The following is a 26,271-nucleotide window of genomic DNA, read 5'->3' on the forward strand; positions in this document are numbered from 1 at the left end:
TAGCTTTTAAAATTGGGAATTAGTTAAGCTTGTTAATATTTATTTTTTCAAAAATCTCAAGAAAATTAAAAGGTGCGTATGATTCTAGGTTTCAATTTCTCTAACAAGTAACTATCGCATAGTAGTTTAGTGAGGAATTGAGAAAACCATTACACTTTCAGCCATACAAATTACAGAGAAAGGCAGATTTTTTTGTTTCCCACTCTAATGGAGGCTCTTAGTCACTTAGATGTGGCTCTCCGTCACTTAAATTACGGTCTGTTATACATTGGAAGTATTTGGTTCAAAACCATTCTGCTGTGCGTAGTTGGGCTATTAGGAATTTTGACGGGGAATTTTGCATGCGTAAAACTTCGAGTGGTCTTGGATGTAAAGGTGCAGTTTTCACTCGGTGAGAGAAAGGAAAAGCTTTCAGGAACATTAATATATTTGAGCGGACTTTTCAGTCCGTAAAGTTCTGCCATGTCTTGGTCAGACTTTAGGTCTTCTGCTTGTAAAAGAAATCTGAAAATAGAGGTTTTGTTGAAATAGATAATACCCAAATATATTAAGCATTTCTTCCTCTGCTTGGAAAAGGAACTGAAAAGCTGTTCCTACAGATCTAGTTCAATTAAAAAAAGAAGTGATATACTCTGTATTTTGCTAATGCATATCTTATACTATAATCTCCCCCACATAGTTGTGATTCCTCCTCTGCAAAAATCTCTTCACGGTGTTATTTAATACTTTGTACCTATACAGGAAAATTATCTAGTGCTCTACTAATTACTGTAGATTAAAATCAACTGACAGTTGTTAAAATGTATGGGTTGAGTATAGTTTGAGGTGGGGTCATTCACCAGTGGATTAAATTCTGCAGTTGGTAGTGGATTTTCTGCTGGTAAAACTTGTGAGTATGAACTATGAAATAGGATGTTGTTTTAAGCACGTACAGGTATATGCATGATAATCACAGCTTCTGATTTTTACAGTAGCATAAGTCTGGAGCACCTCTACTGGGTGATGGTCGTGCTCTTGTAGAGGGAGCAAATCCTGGATGCTATTCAGGCAACAACAGCAGGAAAACGCTGTAATTACAGAAGAATCTAAATCAAGGAAAAAATATCTCTTGCTTTGTTAGAATGATAGCATGGGTGTTTTATTTCTTAGGTCAAGATGTTGTTTTCAAGTGCCTTGGAGAGAATATTCTTCAGAATGCCTTTGAAGGCTATAATGCTTGCATCTTTGCCTACGGGCAAACTGGTAAGTGCCTTCCGCACGTAAGCAAAAAATATTGTTGACGCAAGAGGTGTTACGTTCTCACTGGAGACTCTTTTCACGGCTGTTGTGACATTGGTTTTAGGAGACATGCCTTGTAATGTAGATAAGAAATGTTTTCCTCTTGTAACATTAGATAGGAGGTGGACAGGACGAGAAATGGGCTTTTGTCTGGTGCTGCTGGCTACCCTTATTTCTCACACCTCAGATTATAATCTTTGGAATGATCATGATCCTCCTTGAGCTCAGCGCATCACTCATATTTCCTGCCTCTGCAGTTAGAATAATCATAAATCATCATTTTGAATGTAATATGCAAAAATGATTATGCCTGTGCAACTAATTCTTCTCATTGTGGCACATACGTGGGTGTGAGTGGGTTGTCTTCTACAGTATGACTGTATCTCCCTGAATTTCTTGTTTGGCTTTTCCTTTTAATTAAACAGTCTTTAGCTAAATCGTGTTTTGGTTACTTCAAAATAGAAAACTGCACAAATCTCTTTCACAGAAATGCGTATTATTTTTCTTGCCTCTTCTCTTTTCTTTCGATGTTCCGCAAAGCAAGTTACTTTGCATGCACACTAATCGTAGATTCGATCACACAGGATCTGGAAAATCATACACGATGATGGGTACTGCTGACCAGCCGGGATTAATCCCTAGACTTTGCAGTGGACTCTTTGAAAGAGCACAGAAAGAGGAAAACGAAGAGCAGAGTTTCAAAGTGGAAGTATCCTACATGGAGATATACAATGAGAAAGTCAGGGATCTTCTTGACCCAAAAGGGTAAGTAATTTGTGTGTCAACAGCACTGTAATATGTTGCCATACGCTCTTCCTTTCCATAACCAGTTTGCCTTAATGGATCCTATCTAAGGTGTTTGCGTAGGACGGCTTTCGCTTCTTCCTGATCTCAGTGTCCTTTTATTTTAAACTAAAATAACGTAGTAAGACTAAAAGCTTAGAGTAAACTCACCCTAATTCTAGCTTTTATGAAGTGAAAAAAATGCCATTGTCAGCATTTTACGTGTAGACATAGGCTTTTTCTGTTTGCATTATAGTCCTTGTTCTGTGCTTTATTACGGTATTTGTAAGACCATCATGTTTGAGATCTGTCAGTGAGAAATGACTTTCTATAAATGTTGTCTTAAGTCAGTCATGTGCTTATAAATAACTTTTTTTTTCCAACCAGAAGCCGTCAGTCATTAAAAGTTAGAGAACACAGTGTTTATGGTCCTTACGTAGATGGCCTATCCAAACTAGCTGTTGCTAGCTACAAGGTAAGGATCAATTTTATGAAAGGCTTGTGTTGACATCCTAAACACCAGGGTACTGTCCCTCCCTTAAGCAGGACAGAATTATTAAGCTGCTCCTAATTGCCACGGCAGTAATGTGGATTCTAGAACAAGAGAGCTGTAGGACTGTTGTATTGTCATCACCGGGGAGAACAGGGTTAAGAGCAGAAATGCGTCTTCATCCTGTACTATTCAGTAATTCAATGACGCAATGAAACAGCTTTCCTCCCAAACTTAAGATAAGTGTATGCTGTATCCATGAGGAAGTGTTCCATGATTAGTTACAGAACCAGGATTTAGCAGAGACGGGCTTTCAGTACCACAGCTGGTCACTTTTAGGCTGTCGTGGTATTGCCTGGTGATTTCACTTCCCAGTAGCACACAGGCACACTGGAACTAGGAACTAATGGTTGTTTACAAGGCAAATACTTGAGAACGTTGCATGAAACGTGCTTGCTGCATAGTACATGTTTATATTTGCATTTGCAATGTGCCCTAATTTTTAAGAAGCATTAATGTACTGTAGGAGAAATGAGTAAATACGGGATGGAATTCTGTCGTCTTAAGCAAAACATGAAACTGGTGCAATCCTTCCTATTGCAGTTTCGGCAGGTATTCGTCTCCCTCTCTTTGGTGGTTTCTGTTAAGACAAGACACATTGCATGCTTTTCCTTTACGTGTTGCACAGCAGCTTTGTGTAATACAGCATACAGAGTCCAAGTGGTCTGTGGTGGTCTTTTGTTTCATTGTTTTTTGGGTTTTTTTAGCATGATCCAGCTGGACATGCATAAATGAAAGTTAAGCCCAAGACTCCAAACTTTTAACTATTTGACAGGATTGCCGTGAAACCCTGAAGCAGGGGAGCTGTGTATTCCTCCAATATCACAACTTAACATATCAGAGGACTTTATAAACCCTTACATGTAGGGAGAACATAACGACCTGTCCGGTGTGGTTCTGTTCTATAGAACTTTGAGCATTATGTCAATATTACAAATTTCAAGACCATATGTTAGTTTTCAAGAAAAACATTTGTGTTCGAACATGAATTGCTGTTTGCTCACTTTTTTCTTTGCTGTTTGAGTATTGCTATGTGCAGCCAAGTGCATTATTTTTGTTGATAATTTAATATTTAGGTAGAGGTAGTGGATGAATGTGCATGTCACAACATTGTGTAATTTCTAGTCGTTGAAGGGGAGATCGCAATACTTCTTTTCTCACGCTTTGTGAATAAACAGCGGGAAACTTAGTGGGAAAATACTTGCTGTATTTTATCAAAATGAGATCATTTTGGTAGATAATTGGAAAGAATGTTAATGCAGATATGCTTATGGCTGTGAAAATTGTATCTAGGACATCGAGTCCTTGATGTCCGAGGGCAACAAATCTCGAACAGTGGCTGCAACCAACATGAACGAGGAGAGCAGTCGGTCCCATGCAGTCTTCAAGATTATCCTCACCCACACGCTCTATGATGTACAATCAGGGGTAAGTAAAACAAGTGACAAGGTCCAAATGTTAAGCTTGGGTGTGGGTCTCTTGCTTTAATATATTTCACAGACTCTTACAAATGTTGGTTGGAAGTACTGGGCCCAGTCTTGTTCAACATATTCGTCAACGACCTGGATGAGGGGACAGAGTGCACCCTCAGCAAGTTCGCTGATGACACAAAACTGGGAGGAGTGGCTGACACACCAGAAGGCTGTGCTGCCATTCAGCAAGACCTGGCCAGGCTGGAGGGTTGGCCAAAGAGGAACCTAATGAAGTGCCACAAGGGCAAGTGTTAGGGTCCTGCACCTCGGGAGGAATAACCCCCCTGCACCGGTACAGGTTAGGGGTTGACCTGCTCTGCAGAGGGGAACCTGGGAGTCCCAGTGGACAACAGGTTGACCATGAGCCAGCAATGTGCCCTTGTGGCCAAGAAGGTCAATGGCATCCTGGAGGGCATGAAGAAGAGTGTGGCCAGCAGGTGGAGGGAGGTCATCCTCCCCCTCTGCTCTGCCCTGGGGAGGCCACACCTGGAGTCCTGCGTCCAGTTCTGGGCTCCCCGGTTCCAGAAGGACAGGGAACTGCTGGAGAGGGGACAGCAGAGACTACAAAGATGCTGAGGGGACTGCAGCGTCTCTCTGCTGAGGAAAGGCTGAGAGCCCTGGGGCTGTTCAGCCTGGAGAAGAGAAGACTGAGAGGGGATTTCATCAATGCTTTTATCAATATCCAAAGGGCATGTGTCAGGAGGATGGGGCCAGACCCTTTTCAGTGGTGCCCAGTGACAGGACAAGGGACAACGGGCACAAACTGGAACACAGGAAATTCCATCTGAACATGGGGAAAAGCTTCTTTGCCGTGAGGGTGGCAGAGCCCTGGCACAGGCTGCCCAGAGAGGTGGGGGAGTCTCCGTCTCTGGAGACATTCCAACCCCGCCTGGACGCGTTCCTGTGCCACCTGCTCTGGGTGACCCTGCTCTGGCCGGGGGTTGGACGGGATGATCTCCAGAGGGCCCTGCCAACCCCTACAATTCTGGGATTCTGTGTGTGGAAGGGACCTCAGGAGGTCATTTGCTGCAGTCTCCTGCCCTGGTGCCCTGCTAGAGCTGGATCAGGTCAGCTGTAGCTTTGTCTAACTAAGTCCTCGTAATGCTCATGTGCTTCTGCCCCAATGTCGGGAAATCAATTTTAAAAGGTTCATAAGTGAAATGTGGTTTTTGAAATGGAAAGCAAGAACACAGGCCCCAAGTTGCAGCAGACCTGCTGGAGGGTGCAGGAAGGATCTCCTCATCCTCGAATCTAAACTAAAGAAACACTTGGTAAGCAACGGTGTGTAGTACAGACTTGGAGCAGAAACTAAAGATATAATGTGTAGATGAAAAATAGAAGACCTGAGTATACATCCGGTAATCTCCTTCAAGGGGTTATTTCATGCAAATATGCATAAATGATCAACTTTATAAACAGAAACACTAATTTCAAAAATTTTGCTTTGGACAATGTGAATATTTTTATGTATATATTTTAAATATCTAAGAGACATTTAAATGTAAAAGTATTTTTCTTTACATTTCCTTATATATAAATATTCCTTGGAGGGGGGTGTGAAATACATTTATGTTAATATTATTTAACCCCTCACAGAAAATGGTGATAAATTAAAATTGAAATAGGTCTCCAATACCAAAACTCTTTAAACTTTGTTGATAGATTCTGTGCTTGGGCAGTTCTTTCATGTCTTCAAACCCTTGGAGAAATTTTGAGTGTCCTTGGAGCAAATCTAAGGCATTTATGTGCATAAATATCGCATACAACGTAAAGCATAATGAGCATTCGGACTTTTTTCCTCCTCATTCCTCAGCCTCCACCCAAACGATTTTCCTTGGTTTTATTTGATTTTTTTTTTCCCTTTGCACTTCAAATCAGCAGTCATACTATGCTAAACTCCTTCAATTGCCATAGTTTGCCATTCCGTTTTTGCCGTGGCTGTGCTGCATACTTATCATATGTCTTTTTTGTGTGGTCAGCCTGGATGCAAGGCGGTAGTTTTGAGCGTCTGTCTTTCCTGCATCTTCCAGTGACTGCTGTGTGAGCTTCTGGAACAGATTTCTCTGTTTTCCCATCTGCTGGGCCTTTCACTCCTCGACATGACACGTTTCTGTGTGGCCTGATGATCACACTGTATTCTGAGAGGCTTAGAGTAACATTTTTGAAAGCGTATTGATTCTAATTATCCTGTTTGTTTAAGGGACCGTAGCGCTGTGTAACTGTGATACTGAGATGCTAAAGTCGTAGATGCTGCATGGTGTAAGCAAACTGTTCTCGAAGACGGCTTTAGCTCTTCAAATTGCCATTCAAAATTCACAGAGTGTTTCAGAATGTCATTTTGGGTCAAATGCGATGAAAGGGTTTGTAACAGAATCTGTGTTACAGGACTGAAATACTCACATAGCTTGGATTGCTTTCTAGGAGGCTGTTAGGATACGGGAGACTTCTGCAACTGTAATCATACACATAAATTACAACATGCTTCTTGTCACGTTCGTTCTCGTACCAGTGGAAAGCTGGTATATAAAGCCTGAGGCTTTTAGGGGACTGTTTTCCAGATGATAAAATAAAGACAGAGCTTCTGTCTGTCTTTGTGACTCCTTGGTCTGTACTTCCCCTGTGTATGTTTGCTTTAACGTTTGACTAATGTGCCCCGCGTTTTTCTCCTCTGGAGATTTCCGCGGTGTCTTGGAGGTACAAGTATATTTAGTTCGCTTCCAATCCTCCTGTTGCTTCTGGAGCAGCAGCTAGGGAGTTATCACAGAATATTGTTCCAGTACTATGACTTTCAAAGCTGTTGGAAGAGCTGTAGGGAGGCTACACCAAGAAATGAAGCTCGGTTCTTGTTTGAAAAGACATCAAAGTGTAACTTAGAGTGAACTAACAGTAGCTGTTCTCTGGTTCCTCCTGCAGACGTCGGGTGAGAAGGTGGGCAAGCTGAGTCTGGTGGACTTAGCAGGTAGCGAAAGGGCAACTAAGACCGGTGCTGCAGGAGACAGGCTGAAAGAAGGAAGCAACATTAACAAGTAAGACTCGGTGATTATTTCTTTTCCTTTTTTTCATCAGTAAAATCATGACTGCTAAATACAGTACACTTGTAAAATAGGATAAAATCAGTATAAGCTCTTGTAGCCAGTTTTCTTCTTCTCTTTTCTCTACTTTTCCTTCAGACATACAATACTCTTAAATGTTTGAATGAGATCTCTGCCTATTGAAAATTATTGGCAGTTTTCATTCCGTACTTGTGTTCCTGCAACTGCCGCATGATTGCATTTGAAGATGTGATTATTAATGCTGAAAACACGTACTGAAAATGAGGAGTAGAGTTTTTCTGAGAAAAGAATGATCAAAACCATACTAGGAACTTTCTCCTTGGAGCTCATTTTTGGAGAGAAAGTGACTGTCTAAATATGCATTTGACTTACGAATATTTACACTCGTTAATGACTCCTTGTGTTCTCTGTGCAGATCCCTCACAACTCTTGGGCTGGTTATTTCTGCCCTGGCAGATCAGGCTGCCGGCAAGAACAAGAACAAATTTGTTCCTTATCGTGATTCTGTGCTCACTTGGTTACTTAAAGTAAGTACTCTGATCTTGGTTTTTTAAGGAGAAATAAAAGGGAGGAAAAGGGGAGAAGAGTCCCATTCAATGAAATCAAACACTGTTCTTTTGCCTCTCTTTCTGGTTTTGACGTTAACCATAATTGTCTTTGGAAAATTAGCTGGATGTAAGCCATTAGTATCTCTACAGACTAAATATGTTCCCTGTCTTCTGTTGACCTGTAATGGCCTAAAGAATAAGGATTTTTTTTTTAAAAACATTATCTTTTATGGGTCAATTTACATACAGCTTCACACACAGCTTAATTTGGGCTATTGCCACGTGCAGCTGCATTTTATACTGGCATGGTTAGCTTTGAAGGTTTCTGATTAAGACTATTACCTTTTCCTAATTGTCTAATATATTTGTTAATATACTCTACTTTTGTCAGCAGAGTATAATTGCAGAGCATTGTCCCAGTTACCATCTAAGGGACAGGTCAGAAGCCTCTGTACATCGTTTTCGTGTGAAATGAGCAGTTAAATCGTTTTCTGTACTGCATAGGACTCTATTTGGTATTCTTCTGGGGAAGAAAGAGAGTGTCATGATGGCACCTGGATGAAGATCTGTAAGGTCTAAATGAAAAAGCCAATTGTTAAATACGAGTTTTATGTATATCAAATTGAAAAAGCAAGCTTTTGTTTTCATTGTTCTTCTCACTTCCTACATACCGTGGCCTTAAAGCCTGGTGGCCTGATGACAAAAAATCTTGGAGTGCAAGTTTGATTTTAGGTATAGTCATCATCTGGATTTCTCCTGTTCTCTGAATGAGTGGCAAGCACAAACGTAGCCGCTTCTATCTGTAAAAAGCTTGCCTGCTAGTAAAGGTGGCTTGTCTTTCTTTTTCTTATCTTGCCTGGTACAGCCCGAGTGGTCTCGGTTGACTTGGGTTTTGAAGGATTATTGAATAGATGTCTTATATAGATGACTTCAGTTTCATTCTTGTAACCTGGCATTTTGTTAAAATTTTTCTCTTTCATCATTTGACTGCCAGGATGCTTGGTAACCACATCTCGTAGAAATACTGAAAGTTTCCTTTTTTTCCTTGCACTTTGTTTTTTTCATTGTTATCGAGAAGCAACTGAAATATTTGTTAGTATAAAGATAGAATCTGGGAAGAAACTGATTTTTGGTACCACCAGTCTTTTTTTGTCCCCTTGCTTTTGTAGGTGCTCTGGCTAGATTTTGCTGTCTTGAGCAGTCTGCTTTGCTTCCCCACCCGTTCTTAGCAATGTTTTTAAATGTTATTTGAATTCAGGATCTGTATCATTTAACTGTACGTGTGGAAAGAAAACGAAAAAGTTACTTGTAGGCTATACAGAGGTGTGGAGATTAAAAAAGATGTTTTCCTTAAGGAGATTTGAAAACAAAGTTGACTTCAATACTTAAGTAAAATAAAATCTCTACTCATGTAACCCCTTGACACCACAAGCCTTTTCTTTCATTTTTCTCAGTACTGTCTTTTGATGAACCTTTTAGCACGACTACTGTGAAACGATTTATTTCTTCTCCCCAGTGTAAACATCACAGATGCTGGACATCAAACAGTAGAGTCGTGAGGGCTCCATAAAACTCAGAATGGCATGACAGAAATAGCGTCTGTGCTTTTCTACAGTAAAATAAATCCTCATCTCACAGTGTTCCTTGCTCTAAGACTTTCTTAGATTTAAATATATTTTTGCCTCTATGTATTTACACTGAGTTTTTAATTAAACGAGTGCTTTTTGGCTCTCTAAAGAAGGGAACGAACCCAGCCCGCAGCTTGCTTCGCTTTGCTCCCAGTGGCATGTGTGCTTGGGTTCCCGATGGGGCCGTAACAGTCTGAGCGAGCGGAGTGGAAACTTTCCTGACGGATTTCTGGCGTCGTCGTTAGAATTAGTTCTGCTGTTCCCTTTCTAAACGAATTCAGCAAGCAGACTGAAATTCCTCTTTAGCACCTGTCTGACGCATTGTAGCAGCGGTGACGATGGCCATGCACAGCGCAGGCTTTCGCTCAGAAATAGAAGGCGCACTTTTGTTCTACCTTCTTTCAAGCAAGCCTTCTTTGTGTCTTTAACATCCAGCTATGTTAAGTGCAAACAAAAGGTTTGGGGCTTTCGGAGTTTTTACAAACAAGCTCATTGAAGAGAAGCTTTATTTTGAAAGGGGGAAAATTTAAACATTTTTTTTAATTAAAGATCAAAGAGTGGGGTTATTCATTTAAAGAGGCCTGTTTGTAGAAGCCATGAGATGGTGAGCTGTCTTTCTCCCTAACTTTCAACTTTTAATTATGATGCCAACATGGAGTAAATGTAGTCTACCACTAGGAATGTCTGTCGTATAGAGTCTCTCCACAAATCTGAGAAACAAGGAAAGTTCAGGAGACCTCAAGATCTAGCAGTTTGTGTTTAATTTTGTTGAGGATCATTAGACAAAAGGCGAAAAATATTATTGCAAGAGGAGGCTTGAAGAGCGGTGCCGTGTTATGTGTGGGAAGCAAACTGCCTTATCAGCGCTTTAGCCTCTTGGTTTTATCTGATTCTATTGATTACAAAGATCTCATTTTCCCACTTTAATCAGAAGCCCTGTAGGTTAGACCGACGGCTATTTTTAAAAATATAATTACTAATCTTCACATTTTAAGTTGGTGCTAGAGAAGACTGTCCTGGTTCGGTCTTAGAAATAATGAAACTTATTTATTTCCTCTCTGTGGCACGCAAGCCCAGCATTTCCAGGGTAGTTTGCAGATGCCGCCTTTGCTAATGAGAGGCTGCCTTACTAGTCGTCTGCCTTTCTTGCTTAACGTTAAAGAAACCAGTGAAATCAGCACAACGGCTTTGTACATAAAACTTTATCGGACAGTCTGGCTTTGGGCTTGAATAATAGCTACAATACGAGAGAAACTTTACCCAACTTACAATGGGTGTATTGTGAATTACGGTGTATCACTGTAGCAGCGTTCTCAGCTGCCCGTACAGCAGAGTTGCGATTCAAATAATGAATTAATCCTATTTGGGAGCTAATTAGTGCAGTGAAGGAGGTTCACAAAGTACAAACTGTTCAGATTTGATTTGGAAGCGGAGTACCTGGCCAGCACCCTGATAGACTTCAGCTTTTTACGCAGAACAGGGATTGCAGTTACAGAGTGTCATTCCTAAGTTTTGAAAACTGTTGACGGATTGAAGAAAAGTCCTGGCTTCTGTAGAGCCAGAAATCCCTTTGAAGGAATCATGTGCTCTTGTTAGTCTTTTTGAAGTTCTCAGTAGATGCTTTGGAAAAACATTTGTGTGTTACAGAGTGGATCCTCCCAAGCTGTGTATTTGTTCGCGTAAACATTGGCCTCTCCTCAGATGAGGAGAAGAGCCACGCTGGTGGCAGTCAGAAGGCTGTTATTTTTTATTTACTCTTCTATAAATACTCCTACCTGCAAGCGCTAACCATGCTGGTGTACCTCACCATGCTGAACGCTATGAGACCCCACCTGGCATACTGTGTCCAGCTTTGGAGTCCTGAGCATAGGAGGGACATGGAGCTGTTGGAGCAGGTCCAGAGGAGGCCACGGAGATGCTCCAAAAGCTGGAGCACCTCTCCTATGAAGGCAGGCTGCAAGAGCTGGGATTATTCAGTCTGGAGAAGAGAAGGCTCCGGGGAGACCTTATAATGGCCTTCCAGTACCTAAAGGGGGCTACAGGAGAGATGGGGAGGGACTCTTTATCAGGGAATGTAGTGATAGGAAGGGGTAATGGTTTTAAACTGAAAGAGGGGAGATTGAGATGAGATCTGAGGAACAAATTCTTCGCTGTGAGGGTGATGAGCCCCTGGCCCAGGTTGCCCAGAGAAGCTGTGGCTGCCCCATCCCTGGAGGGGTTCAAGGCCAGGTTGGCCGGGGCTTGGAGCAACCTGGGCTGGTGGGAGGTGTCCCTCCCCAGGGAAGGGGGTGGAACTAGATGATCTTTAAGGTCCCTTCCAACCCAAACCATTCTGTGATTCTATACCAATGAAGTTATATTCTCTACCCAAAGAGCTAGCAGCCCCCTTGCATGACCAGAGACAGCAGAGGGCTCCCAGTGCGGCAGCAAAGCAGCGTCCGCCTGTGTAGTCAATGTGTGTCTGCCCACTGAAGCACCCAGACCCCTGTCAAATTATCTTAGGCATCATACAGCAGAAAAGAGAGTCTTAAGGAAATACTTACACGGGCATTTTAATGATTGCTGGGGAAAGCTACGTGTGCGCTTTGTAATTGAAATGGTTAGACAAGCAGCTAATGTAGTCAGATTGTTCTAATGGCAATGCCTGACCTAGATTTCATGGGTTATTGAAGATGAAAGTTAATAGCATTGTTCGTCTCAGAAAGGGATATTGGGTAAAAATAAAATAAATTAAAAAAAAAAAAAAGGAAACAACACACAAAAAAAACCCCAACCAAAGGAAAAAAAAAAGATTTCCTGCAAAATTTAAACCAGAATGTTTTATCTTTTAGACTGGCCAAAATTGCACACCACAATTTTGCGATCAATAAAAAGATTGAATGCTGCCTTCCTTCCTTCCCCCGCTCCCCGACACACTGCCTTGCAGGAATGTGCTTTCACACCCTTCTTCTCTGTCAACCAAATTCCAAACGGGTAATTTCTTACATAACTCCGTTTAGATTTGTGAGCTGCGTGAGGCAGGGGAAGGGCCCCATTCTGAAATGTTTATCAGAATAAAATCAACTATATTGTTTAGGAAGAGATCTTTAAGCAATTTAAATTCAGTACTTATCGGAGACATCTCGCTTCCAGTCTTTAAAATAAGATATTCTGAATTCTTCATAATCTTTACTGAGCTCCTTCGATAGTATCTGCGAAGTCTAATGCTGAAGTGCTTGTATTTCTGGTTTATAAACCTAACTAGAAAACATAGAGGTAAACCTTTAAAGCCCTTAATAGGCACCATAAGCCCAAAAAAAAAGGACTGATTTCATTCCTGTTTAAATTAAAAATGATTCTGAAAGCCAAGAATGGCGTTTTCTAAATGTGCTTTAAAAAAAAACATAATTGAAAATAACAACTTTCCTTGATTAACACAGCTGAAAATATTGTTTGAACTGAGGAGCTCCGACAAAAATGTTTCTTTTATTAGTTGCCCCCATCTACATAAAAGGGGCTTACAGGAAAGCTGGGGAGGGACTCTGGATCAGGGAGTGTTATGATAGGACAAGAGGTAACGGTTTCAAACTGAAAGAGGGGAGATTTAGGTGAGATATTGTGAAGAAATTCTTTGGTGTGAGGGTGGTGAGCCCCTGGCCCAGGTTGCCCAGAGAAGCTGTGGCCGCCCCATCCCTGGAGGGTTCAAGGCCAGGTTGGACGGGGCTTGGAGCAACCTGGGCTGGTGGGAGGTGTCCCTGCCCAGGGCAGGGGACTTGGAACTGGATGATCTTTAAGGTCCCTTCCAACCCCAACCACTCTATGATTCTGTTATTCACTGCCTAAGTTCATTGACTGGGTAAAAGGAAAGAAACCTTCTGTTTTAATTTTATAACCTCTGCCACTTTCCAGGATAGCCTTGGTGGTAACAGCAAGACTGCCATGGTAGCAACAGTGAGCCCAGCAGCAGACAACTATGATGAGACCCTTTCAACACTGAGGTACGCAGACCGGGCCAAGAACATCGTTAACCATGCGGTGGTGAACGAAGACCCCAACGCTCGCATTATTCGGGAGCTGCGTGAGGAAGTGGAGAAGCTGCGAGAACAGCTCACAAAAGCAGAGGTACAAATTTACGTCTTGATGAGCCAACCTGCAAACCCCATTGCCAGGACTTTCTTACCTGGTGCTCAAAAATGAATGCCACGAAGAATTACTACATGGTACCTATGAGGAATATCCCTTTATATCACTTCTTCCCATTTTTCTCTACATCAGTCTTGAAACACGGGTGATAACATGAGACAGCAGGTTCTGTTTGAACACCTTGTTGAGCAATCTTGGTTTTATTGCGAGATACAGATCAAAAGGAAGAGGACATGGAGGCAGGAGTAGGGGTGGAGTCTTAAGGCTGTGCAGTTTATAGGCAGAACTTTGCCGGCATATTTTAAGAATCCGGTGTCGCTACATCCTGCGAGATGTGAATTCAGTTAAATAACACTTGCTTCCTTACAAGCTTTTAACCGTTCTCAACTGAATCTCTTAGAGGCAGTAGACAGTATTATGAATATCTGCATAGCAACCTCAATGAAATTGTGAAAGGAACATGGTCTAAATGTTAGATGAAGGCCAAGAGCTAGCGTAATTCTGAGTTCTGTTCTCAAATGTGGCAAAGGAATGCTGATATAATCCATCTGTTTCGCAACTCAGAAAAATTATGATTGGAGTACTTGCCTCACGAGGTATGCAGGGAATGCTGGCTGCGATATTAGAAATGACTAGTGAATTTTGGACTCTTCTCGTTTGAGCTGCCTAATATGCTAAGCATCCAATAAGTATGTATCCGTTTCTTTAAGGTATCTCAAGTTAAATACCTAAAAATTTCTATAAAATACAAACCACAGACTTCACAGTACTCTGAGAGATGCGAACACTCCCTGTTTGCTTCAATTGTGAGCATTAATGCCAAAATAATGGCAGCTTTCCAAAGTAATGAAGTAGTGTTTCCTAAATATGAAGTAATAAATATTTCCTTTCCCAAGTATTAAAATCCCACCCTAATTGTCATCTCAGTGGCATTGGCAGAGCATGGAAAACACGGTGTCGTTTGCTATTAAGAGGCTGCACAGCGAAGGCCAAACCCCACGCTCCTTGTCCTGTACTCCTTTCAGTTTATTACATGTGTAGCCCATCTAATTGTTCTTACAGAAATGTGCATAAATAAGTTTTTTAAAGTCATCAAAAACATTGACCCGTTATGACAGTCAGGTTACACTTTCAAAGCTCATTTCCCAATATAGAGATTACCAAGTTATGGTTTTGTTGGGTGGGGGTTTTTTTTGTCCTCTTGGTGTCAGTACCCTTTTTTCTCTTAAACAACCGAGGCAGAACAGAACTTGATGGTTTACTTTTTTTTTTTCCCCAGAGGAGTAAGGCATTATCCTCTTTTCCCCTTTTCTTTTTAAATCCACGCGTTTTGATCTTTTCTTGTTGAAATTAGTATCGCATGTTTTAATTTGTCTGAACCGAGACAACTAGCTTGTCCTACTTAAGCTGGGAATTTAAACGACCTGCTTTGAGCAGAGAAGCACACCTGCTGCTCTGGTTGAATCTGGGCCCATATATCTGCTGTTCATATTAGCGTGGTAGGGAGGGAGGAGAATGATCTACCTCATTTTACGGTTGAAGCACATGAAAATGTGGAGTAATTTTGCCCCAGATCCACATAAATGGACAAACAAGACTTAGACCTTGGGAATAACTGGGTTTCATCTTCCTGTCCCGCTCCGTAGTGTCCAGCACCTTTGCACTGATCGTGTTTTATCAGTCACAATAAATCTTTGTTCTGGAGATTGCCTTGGCTTCACTTTGCTTCCTGGGTGGAATTCATAGAATCACAGCATGGTTAGAGTTGGAAGGGACCTTAAAGACCATCTAATTCCACCGCCCTGCCCTGGGCAGGGACACCTCCCACCAGCCCAGGTTGCTCCAAGCCCTCCCTTTTACCCTGTATTTAGATATTTGAGATATTCAACCAGCAAAAGACTACAGGGGACGCATCAGCTGGCAGTTCCAAGACTGTTGTGTCTCAAGGCAGAGAAAACTCCTGTCTTAAACCAGGATTTTCCAGTCCTGGCACTTGCTCCTTTTCTTGAGCGACCTGGAGTGCAATGAGGCCACTCTCTTTGATTTGGATTCCTGTGAGGACTTTTGGGTTTTGTGGTAAGGAACTATCTGATGGAGAACGATGCTTGCATTGTTTAGTTGGCATTGCATAAATACCTACCACCAAAACCATTTTTGTCCTGATAGCAGTAATGAAATAACAGCATAAGGAAGTCCACAGGCATCCTGTTCAGGGTAGTACAAGAAGAATATGCCAGTTTGGAGGCTGGAGGAAGTAAATACGTGTAGTATAAAAATGTTGATGTCCTTTCAGTTTTTGGAGTGTTTGGTGGGTGGCGGTGGGGGTACCTTCTTCTTCTCAAGTTAGTCCTTGGATGGAACATGGGCCTTGGACTATTTCACAAAACAAAATTAGAGTTGTGATGGATTAACGAGAAAATTGAATTCCAGTGTCCAGAAGCACATGGTAAGGCTTCTCTTGATAATGCTCTGTAAAATGCATCCGTAGAGGAGGATAACCGGAACACCTCGGGTGCCTTGATATTTGCTATAGAAAGAAAAAACTCCCACCCATCAGTCCGTATCAAAATGAACAATAAAAATATTTCGGTGGACTGGTGGCTTAAGTGACTGAGATGTTAAGTGCCATTTTGACGGAGCGACAGCAGAGACGATGGTGGCCAGCCACATCATCAGTGTCTGAGAAACGAGATTGTCTTAGATATGAGTTGTTTGGGATACTCGTATCGGTATAGAAATGAGATTAGTTTGCTTTTGAATATCTTTGTGCAAATCTGCCGGCATCACGTAACTGGTTTGCATTGAACTATATAAACTCCACTTTAGCATTTGCACTTGAAACTAATTAACTTTTTGATGGATTCTGCATTTATATGCAATATGTGTTTTCAACCCCCCTTTACTTACTCATAAGTATGCCTTGGAAAATGAGTAAAGTTATGTTTCTTTCCCCCCCCCATCTGTGTGACAGCGTTGTGAAAAAAACCCAAAGCACAACAAGCTTTCTTGGTTTTATTTGCTTTCATTTCTGCAGGCTATGAAATCACCAGAATTAAAGGAACGATTGGAGGAATCAGAGAAGTTGATTCAGGAAATGACCGTGACCTGGGAAGAAAAATTAAGAAAAACTGAAGAGATAGCACAGGTTTGCTTTCTTTTTTTTTTTTTTCCCTCCCTATTTTTTATGAAAAATAGGTTTGTTTCCTTTGCCTGTCAGTTCATAGAGATTGCCTGAATCTGTCCCCACGTTTATGGGTAAGTAGGTCAAGCTTACGGCCGTTTTGAAAAGCTTCACTTAATTCCTGTGATAGTTGGGTGCCTCCCAGATTGCTATTCCAGTGACAATAACAAATTGTCACTGTATGCAAATGGAGAAGTTATTTAAAAAAATAATAATCCACGGATGAGAGGATTACAGGGATTTTATATTCTTCAGACAGGAAAATTGTTGTTTGTGATGAAAGATGGAGCCTTGAGAGCGTTAAATGCAAGGTTATGTACGGAGTGCCTCAATACACAAGGCAAAGGGCATTCAGAATATTAAAAAATAGAACTGTTCAGGATCCCTGTGTGTTTTAATACCTCTTATACTGATATTTAGGGCCTCAGACCATAATTGAATATGATGGTTACGTTGAAAAATTGTGCAGGTCACCACAATTATTGCATGACGCTTCCGATTCTTACGACACAAATGCTGATGTATGTATTTTCAGTGGGGAGCTTTTGAGAGGGAGGACTATTGAAAGGTGATGAATAGCATGTAATAAATAAGGAGAAAACGGAGCCTCCGATACAAAGCCCTCTTGTAGACGACACAATCAGAACAGACTGTGTTGACTTTAGTTTTAAAGATCCATTGTAAGAAGTGCTGCTTGTGACTACGAGGGCTTCCTGGCTTCCCATGCAGATTTGTACCGTGCGTTTTCCTCCCTGTGTATGAGGGTGAAAAGTAATAATAATAACGATGATGATGTGAATAGAATAAAATTCTGGTCGCATCCTACACGCTAATTTCTAGGCACAGAAACCCTGAGTGTGCGAGGAAGTTGAAAAACTGTAGCGTTGGGCTCAACCCTACAGACTAAATCTGCCTTGATGTTTGCATGTAGCCGCTCACTTCAGCTCTCTTCCGTCTTGTCTCTAAATTCTCAGCCTGTTACGATGTTTTGTAGCTGGGAGTTTCATGAGCCTTGAAGCTGTAGAAAAAGTGATGCTTTTTTTTCTCAGAGGAGGACTAAATATTAGTGTTTGTGCGGTATAAGGCTGTTTCAGGACCACTTGGAAGCCAGTGGAAGGAACCTTCTGACATCTTCAGTAGGTGTGGTGGGTTGACCCTGGCTGGATGCCTGGTACCCACCAAAGCCACTCTATCACTCCCTTCCTCATCTGGGTAGAGAGAGAAAAATAACGATGAAAAGATGTGAGTTGCGATGAGGACAGGGACATCACTCAGCTGTTACCGTCACAGGCAAAACAGACTCGACTTGGGGAAATTAGTTTAATGTATTACCAATCAAAACAGTAGGATAATGAAAAATAAAAACCCAAGTCTTGAAACCCTTCTTCCGGGGCTCAACTCCACTCCCAGTTTCTCTTCCTCCTCCTCCTGAGGTGCAGGGGGACGGGGAACGGGGGCTGTGGTCAGTTCATCACACCTTGTCTCTGCTGCTCCTTCCTCCTCAGGGGAGGACTCCTCACACTCTTCCTGTGCTCCAGCGTGGGGTCCCTCCCACAGGAGACAGTCCTCCAAAAACTCCACATGCTGCAGGGGGATACCTGCTTCACCATGGACCTCCACAGGCTGCAGGGACAGCCTGCCTTACCATGGTCTTCACCACAGGCTGCTGGGGAATCCCTGCTCCGGCACCTGGAGCACGTCCTTCCCCTCCTTCACTGCCCTTGGTGTCTGCAGAGTTGTCGCCCTCACATTTTCTCACTCCTCTCTCCAGCTGCAGTTGCTGTTTTGCAGGGTTTTTTCCCCTCCTTCTTAAACATGTTCTCCCAGAGGCTTTACCAGCGTCACTGACGGGCTTGGCCTTGGCGAGTGGCAGGTCCATCTTGGATCTGGCTGGCATTGACTCTGTTGGACATGGGGGAAGCTTCTGGCATCTTCTCACAGAAGCCACCCCTGTAGCCCCTCTGCTACCAAAACCTTGCCATGCAAACCCAATACCGGAGACTTAGGCGGGTCCAAGGTTAAAGGCATTTACATCTTGGCTTGTCAAGTGATTTTATTTCTGGGCAGCATCCACTAACATCTGTCTGTCAGATTGTAGCAGGGTGGGCAGGTCGGATGGAGAGATAATTGTAAATCTTTGAGGAAAGGATGGTTCCTCATAAAGCATGAGAGCCATCGAAGAGGCAGTTTGCAGGGATGGAGCGGCAATAGGGGTTCAAAGCCTTAAAGACTCACTAGGTGAACAGTCAATTTTTCCCATTTTCAGTGAGTATTTGACGTACTTTTAATGTATGTTGAATGTTTAAGTTAATTAACATTAGGTGTTGAGCAAAAGTTAACAGAAACCGGATCGTTTTCTTTAAATTAACCCTGTGAGATTTAGACTGTGGGCCAAGTCCTCCTTTGTGCAACACGTTCTTTATCTCTGTCTGTGGATAATAAGGAATTATGTGAACTTCAGAGCCTGGCACTGGTGATCGGAAGAGAGATCTTTGACATCACACTGCAGTTTTTCCTCTGTTCTTTGTTTTTCACTCTCTCTCTCACACACACACATGACTTCTCCTTACAAGGACGTTATGTTGGTTTTGTCAGTGTGTGGGGAGACAGGGGAGAGAAAATCAAGAGGAGTTTTGCTTGCTGCTCTTTGCTGGTTTAATCTCGGTTGGACCTGCTACAAGTCCAATGCTGAACAGAGAATTATACTGAATAGTATGACATACTAAGTTTTTAAATGCAAAGCGGAGTGGTAGGTAAAGGTCAGAATCTTAATAAACATTTCAGCATGTTTCCTATGTAATGTCTGCTAATTTTTTGTATTTATTTATTTATTTATTGAAATCTCAGCATCACAGGAAAGTCTCTTGTATTTTTTTGTATTTACTTGCTTTACCCTCCCCTGTTTCTGCTTCCCCCTGGTAATTCTGGGAGAGAAATTTTTTAAATTTTTGTTTGCTTGTTGTGGATAGTGAGTCTCATTTCAGTTTCCGTGTGATCCTGGGAACAATTCTCAACATTTCTAGCTCCTAGCTTTTTTTTTTTTTTTTTTTTTTTTTTTGTAGAAGAATCCCTTTCTGTTCTTAAGTCAGAAATGTTTAATGTTCCTCTTTCACTGCTCTAGTCTTCACCCAACCACTTCCCGTTGAAAGATGTACATTTTTGCACAGTAATGCTTTGTTGTTGAATTCTATGAAGTCTATTGACGAGAACAAAGCACCATCCAAAATGCTACTATTCTTGTTCAGCAGGAAGTGTTATTTGCATTACTTAAATAGCAGGTTGCCAGTTTTTTGTCATTTTGATTGCTCTGGAATAAAAGATAGACATGGAGCTTGACTTGGCAGGGATTTAACTTAACTTGGTGCTTTTTAGCTCCAAAGAGAAAATAAAGGGCTCTAGAGAGGTCTTTGTGGGAGCGTTTTGCTGTCCCGGTGAGGTCATGGAGAAGCTCCTACAGTACTGCAGTGTGCTGCTCTCAGCTGGTTTCTCATTTTTCACTAGGAAGATGCAACTCTGCGAGACCGTAGCACGTAGCCCTCTGAGACCAGAGGTGGAAGGACAAGAGAAATTACAAATACCCTGATCAAAGCTCGATATAACTAATGTTTTTGTGTCTAACCTATTGCAGAAGAAAGACTTAACCTTCTTCAGAAGTAGCTGCCCATCACTTTGTCTTGTGGCTTGGGCAGATAGGCATGCGTTTCCGAAGGGCTGTACATCAATCAGCTTAATGTTTTGATGGCTACTCTCTTGCAGGAGCGTCAGAAACAGTTGGAAAGTCTTGGCATATCTCTTCAGTCTTCTGGAATAAAAGTTGGGGATAACAAGTGCTTCCTGGTTAATTTGAATGCAGATCCAGCTCTCAATGAACTTCTGGTATACTATTTAAAGGTAAAAATAAAAAATTATTTTTATATATATATAAAATATATATATATTCTTTTTTTTAATATACGTGGGCTCAAATACACGCTTGGCAGAGGTGTGTTTAGAGAATGTTATAAAAACTGCATATCTAAGCCTTCTCTGGTACTCACCACCTCATTAAAAATAATATGAAGACAACCTTTTTATTGCAAATTTAATTCTGTGTATCAGAGGAAGGTTTGGGGTTTTTATGTTTTGGTTTTTAGAAGAAATTTAGAGATGCCGTCCTTTACAAACTGTTTGCTGTTTTTATACGCCAGCTTTCACCCGGAAAAGCATTTTATCTGGGCATATCAGTACTCAGCTTGCTTCAACTTGTGTAGTACTGACTGCAGTTTATAAAATGCATTTTTATTCCTCTTCATGCACCTTGCCAGGAGTGAAAATCAAGTTCTTTTCTGCCTTAGCACTTCTGCCCTTTACTGATGTTAAACAAAAAAGGTGTAATGTGACTTTTGGACTCCACGCTGAAACATTTGAGCAGTTTATTCTAGTTTTAACAAACTGGAGACGTGATCTGGAGTCAGGAGGCGAAATGTGATACGACCGTTTTTAAGTCACATTTTAGAACACAAGTTCTAAAAATTTAGCAGTGTAAGAATGTTGGCAGTTTGAGCTTCACATTAAATCATTCTTTTCTCTTTGAAGTGGTCTATAGTAACTTGCAGAACAGCCACAGAATTAGCAATTGGGCTCAAAGATGGGTTTGGTTTAATCGGTCTTAGGAAATACATGCTCCTCTTTGATATCGGTCATAGTTGCTCTGCGATATCTCAATGAACGCAAGGGAAAGAACTTTCTCAGTGTTGTATCCACTAAAAAACATTGAAAAGGACAAAAAAGCTGAGGTTTTGGGAGAAGAATTGGATCCAGGCGCCTTGCACGTAGGTGTCCAGAGTGTGACTCAAGCCGCTAAATCAGCCTCGCCACTGACACCTGCTGAAGCAGAGCCAACTTCTGTGGCGTTCACTGGGAACACATCACAAGAGCACACCGAAACCAAAGCCCGCTCCCAAAACAGGCCTTGGCCCATCGGCACCAGCAGAAAAGTCTCAGGTGGTACTGTGCTACTTCCCTTTTCCAGAGAAAACCCCTTTGCAAGGGGTAGGTTTTGGGCATTTCAGTTACTCTTTAAATATTTATTATTTTTTTATAAAACAAATTCATTTTGTTGGTTGAGAACTTTGGTGTAGAAATCCCAGTGCTTTGAAATGCTTTCGATAAAATGACTTATGCCTGGTTTTGCCTAGAGTTCTGAGGTTAAACTGCCTTGCTTCTCAGAGTAAATATCTTGCCCACGTTCTCTTTAACGCTGAGCCCCTTATGTACTGGTTCTGATCAGCACCAAAGAACTTGACCCAACTGATCTAAACTGTTGTATCTGTTCCTCAAAATGGCGCAGAGATGGCTAAAAAAAGAAAAGGATGAACTGGGCCACGTGTGGCGTGATGCTTTCTCTGCCAAATCCCTCATGCCTGGAGTGCTTCAGGAATTTCCTAAGCCTTCGGATGATGTAGATGGAACCTGCGTAATAGCCATGGGTCAAACCACTGTGAACCTGTCTTAATTCCTCTTTGAACTCCTTTGTACTTTTGGCTTCTACAACATCCCGAGGCACTGACTTCCACAATTAAGTTATAGAAACCTCTTCATCTTCCAATTTAACTGTTGCCTTTAAACTTTCCTGAGTGTTTCCTACTTGTTACTGTAAGACAAAGCGAGGATTTACTTGCAATGTTTCATTCTCCTTTTTCCCTCTAAAGGAAGCTCTTCAAGAGCTTTCAGATTTTCCAACTAGATGACAGGATGTTATCCAGAAGGAGAATGGATGAGTTCGAACTAGTGAACTTCTGCAGTCCGCTGTTAACACCTTGATTACTTTTTCCTAGGAACACACGTTAATAGGCTCAGACAACTCTCAAGATATCCAGCTGTGTGGAATGGGAATTCTTCCTGAGCACTGCATTATAGACATCACCCCAGAAGGACAGGTTATGTTAACACCGCAAAAAAATACTAGGTAAGGGAATAAAATACAGCTCCAGTTGTATGATAATTGTAGTGTTATCTAGTATTTTATGATTAGTGGTGCAAAAGGATAATTAAAAAATGAACTTTTCCATGTCGCCTGAAGCAAGAAAATTCTACTTCTTGTCTCCTGCTTTTACATTTTGTTTTAATTGTCGTCTACCCCTCTGTCAACTCAGGTCTTTTGTTCTAAAGAGGTTTCTCTCAGGGATGGTGTTTGTAGTCAAAGTTTTCAAAGAGAGGATGAGTAAATGGCATACGCGTTCAGCCAGTAGATACTCACTGATTTGCAGCTGTGCAGATGTAGCTGTCAACATTTGAATTCATTTTCTAGGAAATCTGTTGATATGCAAAGAGCTGCTGAAGCATTTGTTGTCTTATTTGATTAAGTAGCAGTACTTGAAAAGCAGATGGTATATTCAAAGAGATCACAAAATGACATGCCTCGTCAGCATCTCCAATAATTTATTGTTAGATACACAAAATTCACATTTACCCTGATTCGTAGGTGACCCTGCTTTGAGCAGGAGATCGGAGCGGCTGACATCCTGAGATTCCCTTCAAATTTGAGTTATCCTATGATCCTATTTTCAGACTGAGTCTGACTTTGAAATAAAAGTAGTTTCTGATTATTCTAATTAGGTTATTGTCTTCAAGCTATTTATATAGCGAAGTTCTCTGATGTCTTCTTCAAACATTTCTATTTTGTGTCTATTTCAAAGTAGCGCGAAAAGTGTTTATTTCCAGTGACATCATCTTCTTTCAGGCCCCTCGTTTTTAAGCTCTAATTATAGTCCCCAGATACAGCTGTCGTATTATCTGTCCAAAAATACTGAACTCGATAAGCTTAAGCAATCAAAAGAAGCTGGGTTTGAGCAGTTTGTGAAACAGCACGGGGAGGGTGAATGAAGTTTCTGGGGATATTTTGCCTCTTTGCAATCCATAAGCCTGTTCTCCTCCCTTAACTGGTTCCAATAAAGTAAGAAGTACTGGGAAAAAAAATGAAGCCTTGTATCGACGCCTTTGCTTTAGATTTTTGCCTTTTCACAGGACGTTCGTAAATGGCTCTGCTGTCGTGTGTCCCATCCAGCTGCATCATGGAGACAGAATACTGTGGGGGAACAACCACTTCTTCAGGTACAAAAGATATTAAAAGAAATTGTAAGTTTGCGCCTATTTTGTTTTATCTTAAGGTATAAGGAAAGATGACAGCGGAGCGTTCAGGCTGCAGGAGGAGGTGATTTCTTTTTCATTGGGCTTATAAAGGCAATGCTGGTGTTTGGCTGTTCGAAATGCTACATGTCATAGGAAACGTGCATGTTTTTAGTTTCAGAGCAGTCGGTTGACTTAACTTCTTGTATTTTGAAGGGACTGAAACCTTGCTGATGAGCAGCTTGCTGCAGTTATCAGTACTATGATCTCACTGAAGAGATTTAATTTTTGGGGTGGTAACTTTAATGTAGTTTGGTACTACATTAATATCAAGTGGTTTCTCTTCCACAGTGAAAATATTACACCCAAGCTTTGACCTGGATAGGTTGCCTTTGGGTTTTGCAGCTAAGGTGTTAGATCTTTGACCTATCTTACACAGTGATCTGGGTCTTACAAGGGCACTGTCTTCTCTGTCCCCTGGAATTCCAGCTCCAGCCATACCTGAGACCTCCCTGTATCAGACAGGATCACTGGCAGAAGTTTTCTGTGAAAGGCTGTATTCTTGAAACCCTCTGTGTCTGGTCTGAAATACCTTAAAGATCAGTGGATTTAAATGATAATCTAAAACTTAATTTCTTTCTTTTATGCTTTAAAGAAGAATCTGGATGAAAAGTGGGATATAATTTCATTATTGCCTCTAAATTATTTGGGAATGGGACAGTTGAAAAAAATCACGGTTAAACTATATGATTAGTAATATCGGGTACTCTAGAATGGATTACGTCGTTTGCCTTGAGCTCTCCTGTTTACCCTGAAAAAAACTACACTTGCAGGAGATCAACAAATTGGAAAGGGAAAAACCTACCTAATTGGATAATTTGCTTAATTTTAATAATCTTTGGAAGCAACCCTTTGTTTCAAAGTTGAACAATTAACAGTGCTTGGAAAATTTTCCTCTTATTTAAAGGCTGAATTTGCCAAAGAAGAAAAAGAAGGCAGATCAGGAGGACGAAGAGCGAGACAACTCTATGAAGTGCAGTAACAGTGTTGAGCAGCTGGACATCGATGGAGACAATTCCAGTGAAGTGTCGAGCGAGATTAACTTCAGTTATGAGTATGCCCAGATGGAAGTCACCATGAAGGCACTTGGAAGTAACGGTAAGAAGCAAGAGAAATGACTGGAAATAGGTACAGAATATGAGGTTACATCTTCAGGGACTCTTAACCACAGACTTTTTCCCTTCTAACTTCCTACTGGAGAATTCTTCTCATGAATGACTCATTGTAGCCATTTTAGCACTTGAGGGCGGGGGGGGAAACCACCACAATGTTTTGTTTGGCAGTTCTTGAGGAAAAGGCCAAAACTGGAATATTGGTAGAACTACAGCCTCAAATCAAAGTGGTTTCACTTTGTTGTTTATTTTTCTTGTGTTATGTCTCACTCAGGCATTAACTGTAGTGATTTCTATCTCTGAAACCATGTTCCTTAGTTTTTGTGGTCTTATGTAGCTGTCCCAGAATGGCGTTATTTTGGGAAATGGGAGGAAAGGTTTTTTTCAACTTGGTCTTTCCCTTTTCTTGGTACCTTAAATCATCCATCCAGTCCGTTTGGTAGATGTTTATTGTAGGCCACAGTTCAGCAGCATTTTTTTTTTTAATATGCATTAAAGCAAAAATACAATCTCTTCCTCCTTTTATATGTGAACTGTGTTTATTCTGTAGGATGTTATTCACTAAGGACTTCAGTGGCTGTTGCAGTCCCTAATGTGAATAACTGCAGGTATAGAATGGGGAAGGGAGGTACCAAATGGTAGTAACTTGTGCCTTGCCCAAGGTCATACACTGTATCTGTGGCAGAATGTGAAAGATCTTGTATTTCCAAGTCCTCTGGCACTGCCCCGTATTCGTTACGTGATTCTTTCCATTTCATTTTATGGTTACCGGGTGTTTGACCCCCAGAAGTACTTGCTTCTTTGTTTTCAACGTCTGCTTAGATCCCATGCAGTCCATCTTGCAAAGCCTGGAGCAGCAGCACGAAGAGGAGAAGAGATCTGCGCTTGAACGGCAGAGACTGATGTACGAACATGAACTGGAGCAATTGCGAAGGCGATTGTCGCCGGAGAAGCAGCATTTCCGCAGCATGGACAGGTTCTCCTTTCATTCTCCCAGCGCTCAGCAGCGCTTACGGCAGTGGGCGGAGGAGAGGTGGGTAATCAAATCTGACCATCAGGAGTGTTTATTTAAAGTTCTTCAGTGCTAGTGAATTTTGCAAGACGCTAATTGCATTGCACACCTCTGCCAAATTTCTGAGAGGACTCCTGCGGGGGGTTGGGAGGACAGAGCGAAAATATTAGAACGATCAGACCTGTAATGCTAGAAAAGATGAGAAGAGTGCCTGCTTTATCGGTAAGGAGAAACTCTGTCCTGATCGGCAACAAATTTGACTAAAGATGAAGTGATGGGAAGAAATTTTGAGACTCTTATACGAGTTTGTTCTTCTGTGGATCATGACTCAGCTGCTGGAAGGTTGTTTTTCCTCTTGATTCACA

The 26,271-nt window shown here is 41.5% G+C and overlaps 1 protein-coding gene across 4 annotated transcripts in view; it reads left to right on the plus strand.

The window, feature by feature from the left end:
* KIF13B (kinesin family member 13B) overlaps positions 1–26,271 on the plus strand; it is a 137,701-nt gene that overhangs the window by 59,932 nt on the left and 51,498 nt on the right. For 2 of the 4 annotated variants that reach the window (XM_074582117.1, XM_074582118.1), the window contains exons 5-17: positions 1,150–1,242; positions 1,863–2,043; positions 2,449–2,536; positions 3,905–4,039; positions 6,997–7,109; positions 7,552–7,663; positions 13,201–13,413; positions 16,469–16,579; positions 20,372–20,506; positions 22,432–22,562; positions 23,621–23,707; positions 24,690–24,880; positions 25,717–25,927. In XM_074582117.1, the coding sequence (XP_074438218.1) occupies positions 1,150–1,242; positions 1,863–2,043; positions 2,449–2,536; positions 3,905–4,039; positions 6,997–7,109; positions 7,552–7,663; positions 13,201–13,413; positions 16,469–16,579; positions 20,372–20,506; positions 22,432–22,562; positions 23,621–23,707; positions 24,690–24,880; positions 25,717–25,927 (1,801 nt within the window). The remainder of the gene's footprint in view (positions 1–1,149; positions 1,243–1,862; positions 2,044–2,448; positions 2,537–3,904; positions 4,040–6,996; positions 7,110–7,551; positions 7,664–13,200; positions 13,414–16,468; positions 16,580–20,371; positions 20,507–22,431; positions 22,563–23,620; positions 23,708–24,689; positions 24,881–25,716; positions 25,928–26,271) is intronic. The other 2 variants (XM_074582120.1, XM_074582121.1) reach the window with 2 other exon arrangements.

Source organism: Larus michahellis, chromosome 3, assembly GCF_964199755.1.
Source record: "Larus michahellis chromosome 3, bLarMic1.1, whole genome shotgun sequence".
In the NCBI taxonomy this organism is placed as follows: domain Eukaryota; kingdom Metazoa; phylum Chordata; class Aves; order Charadriiformes; family Laridae; genus Larus; species Larus michahellis.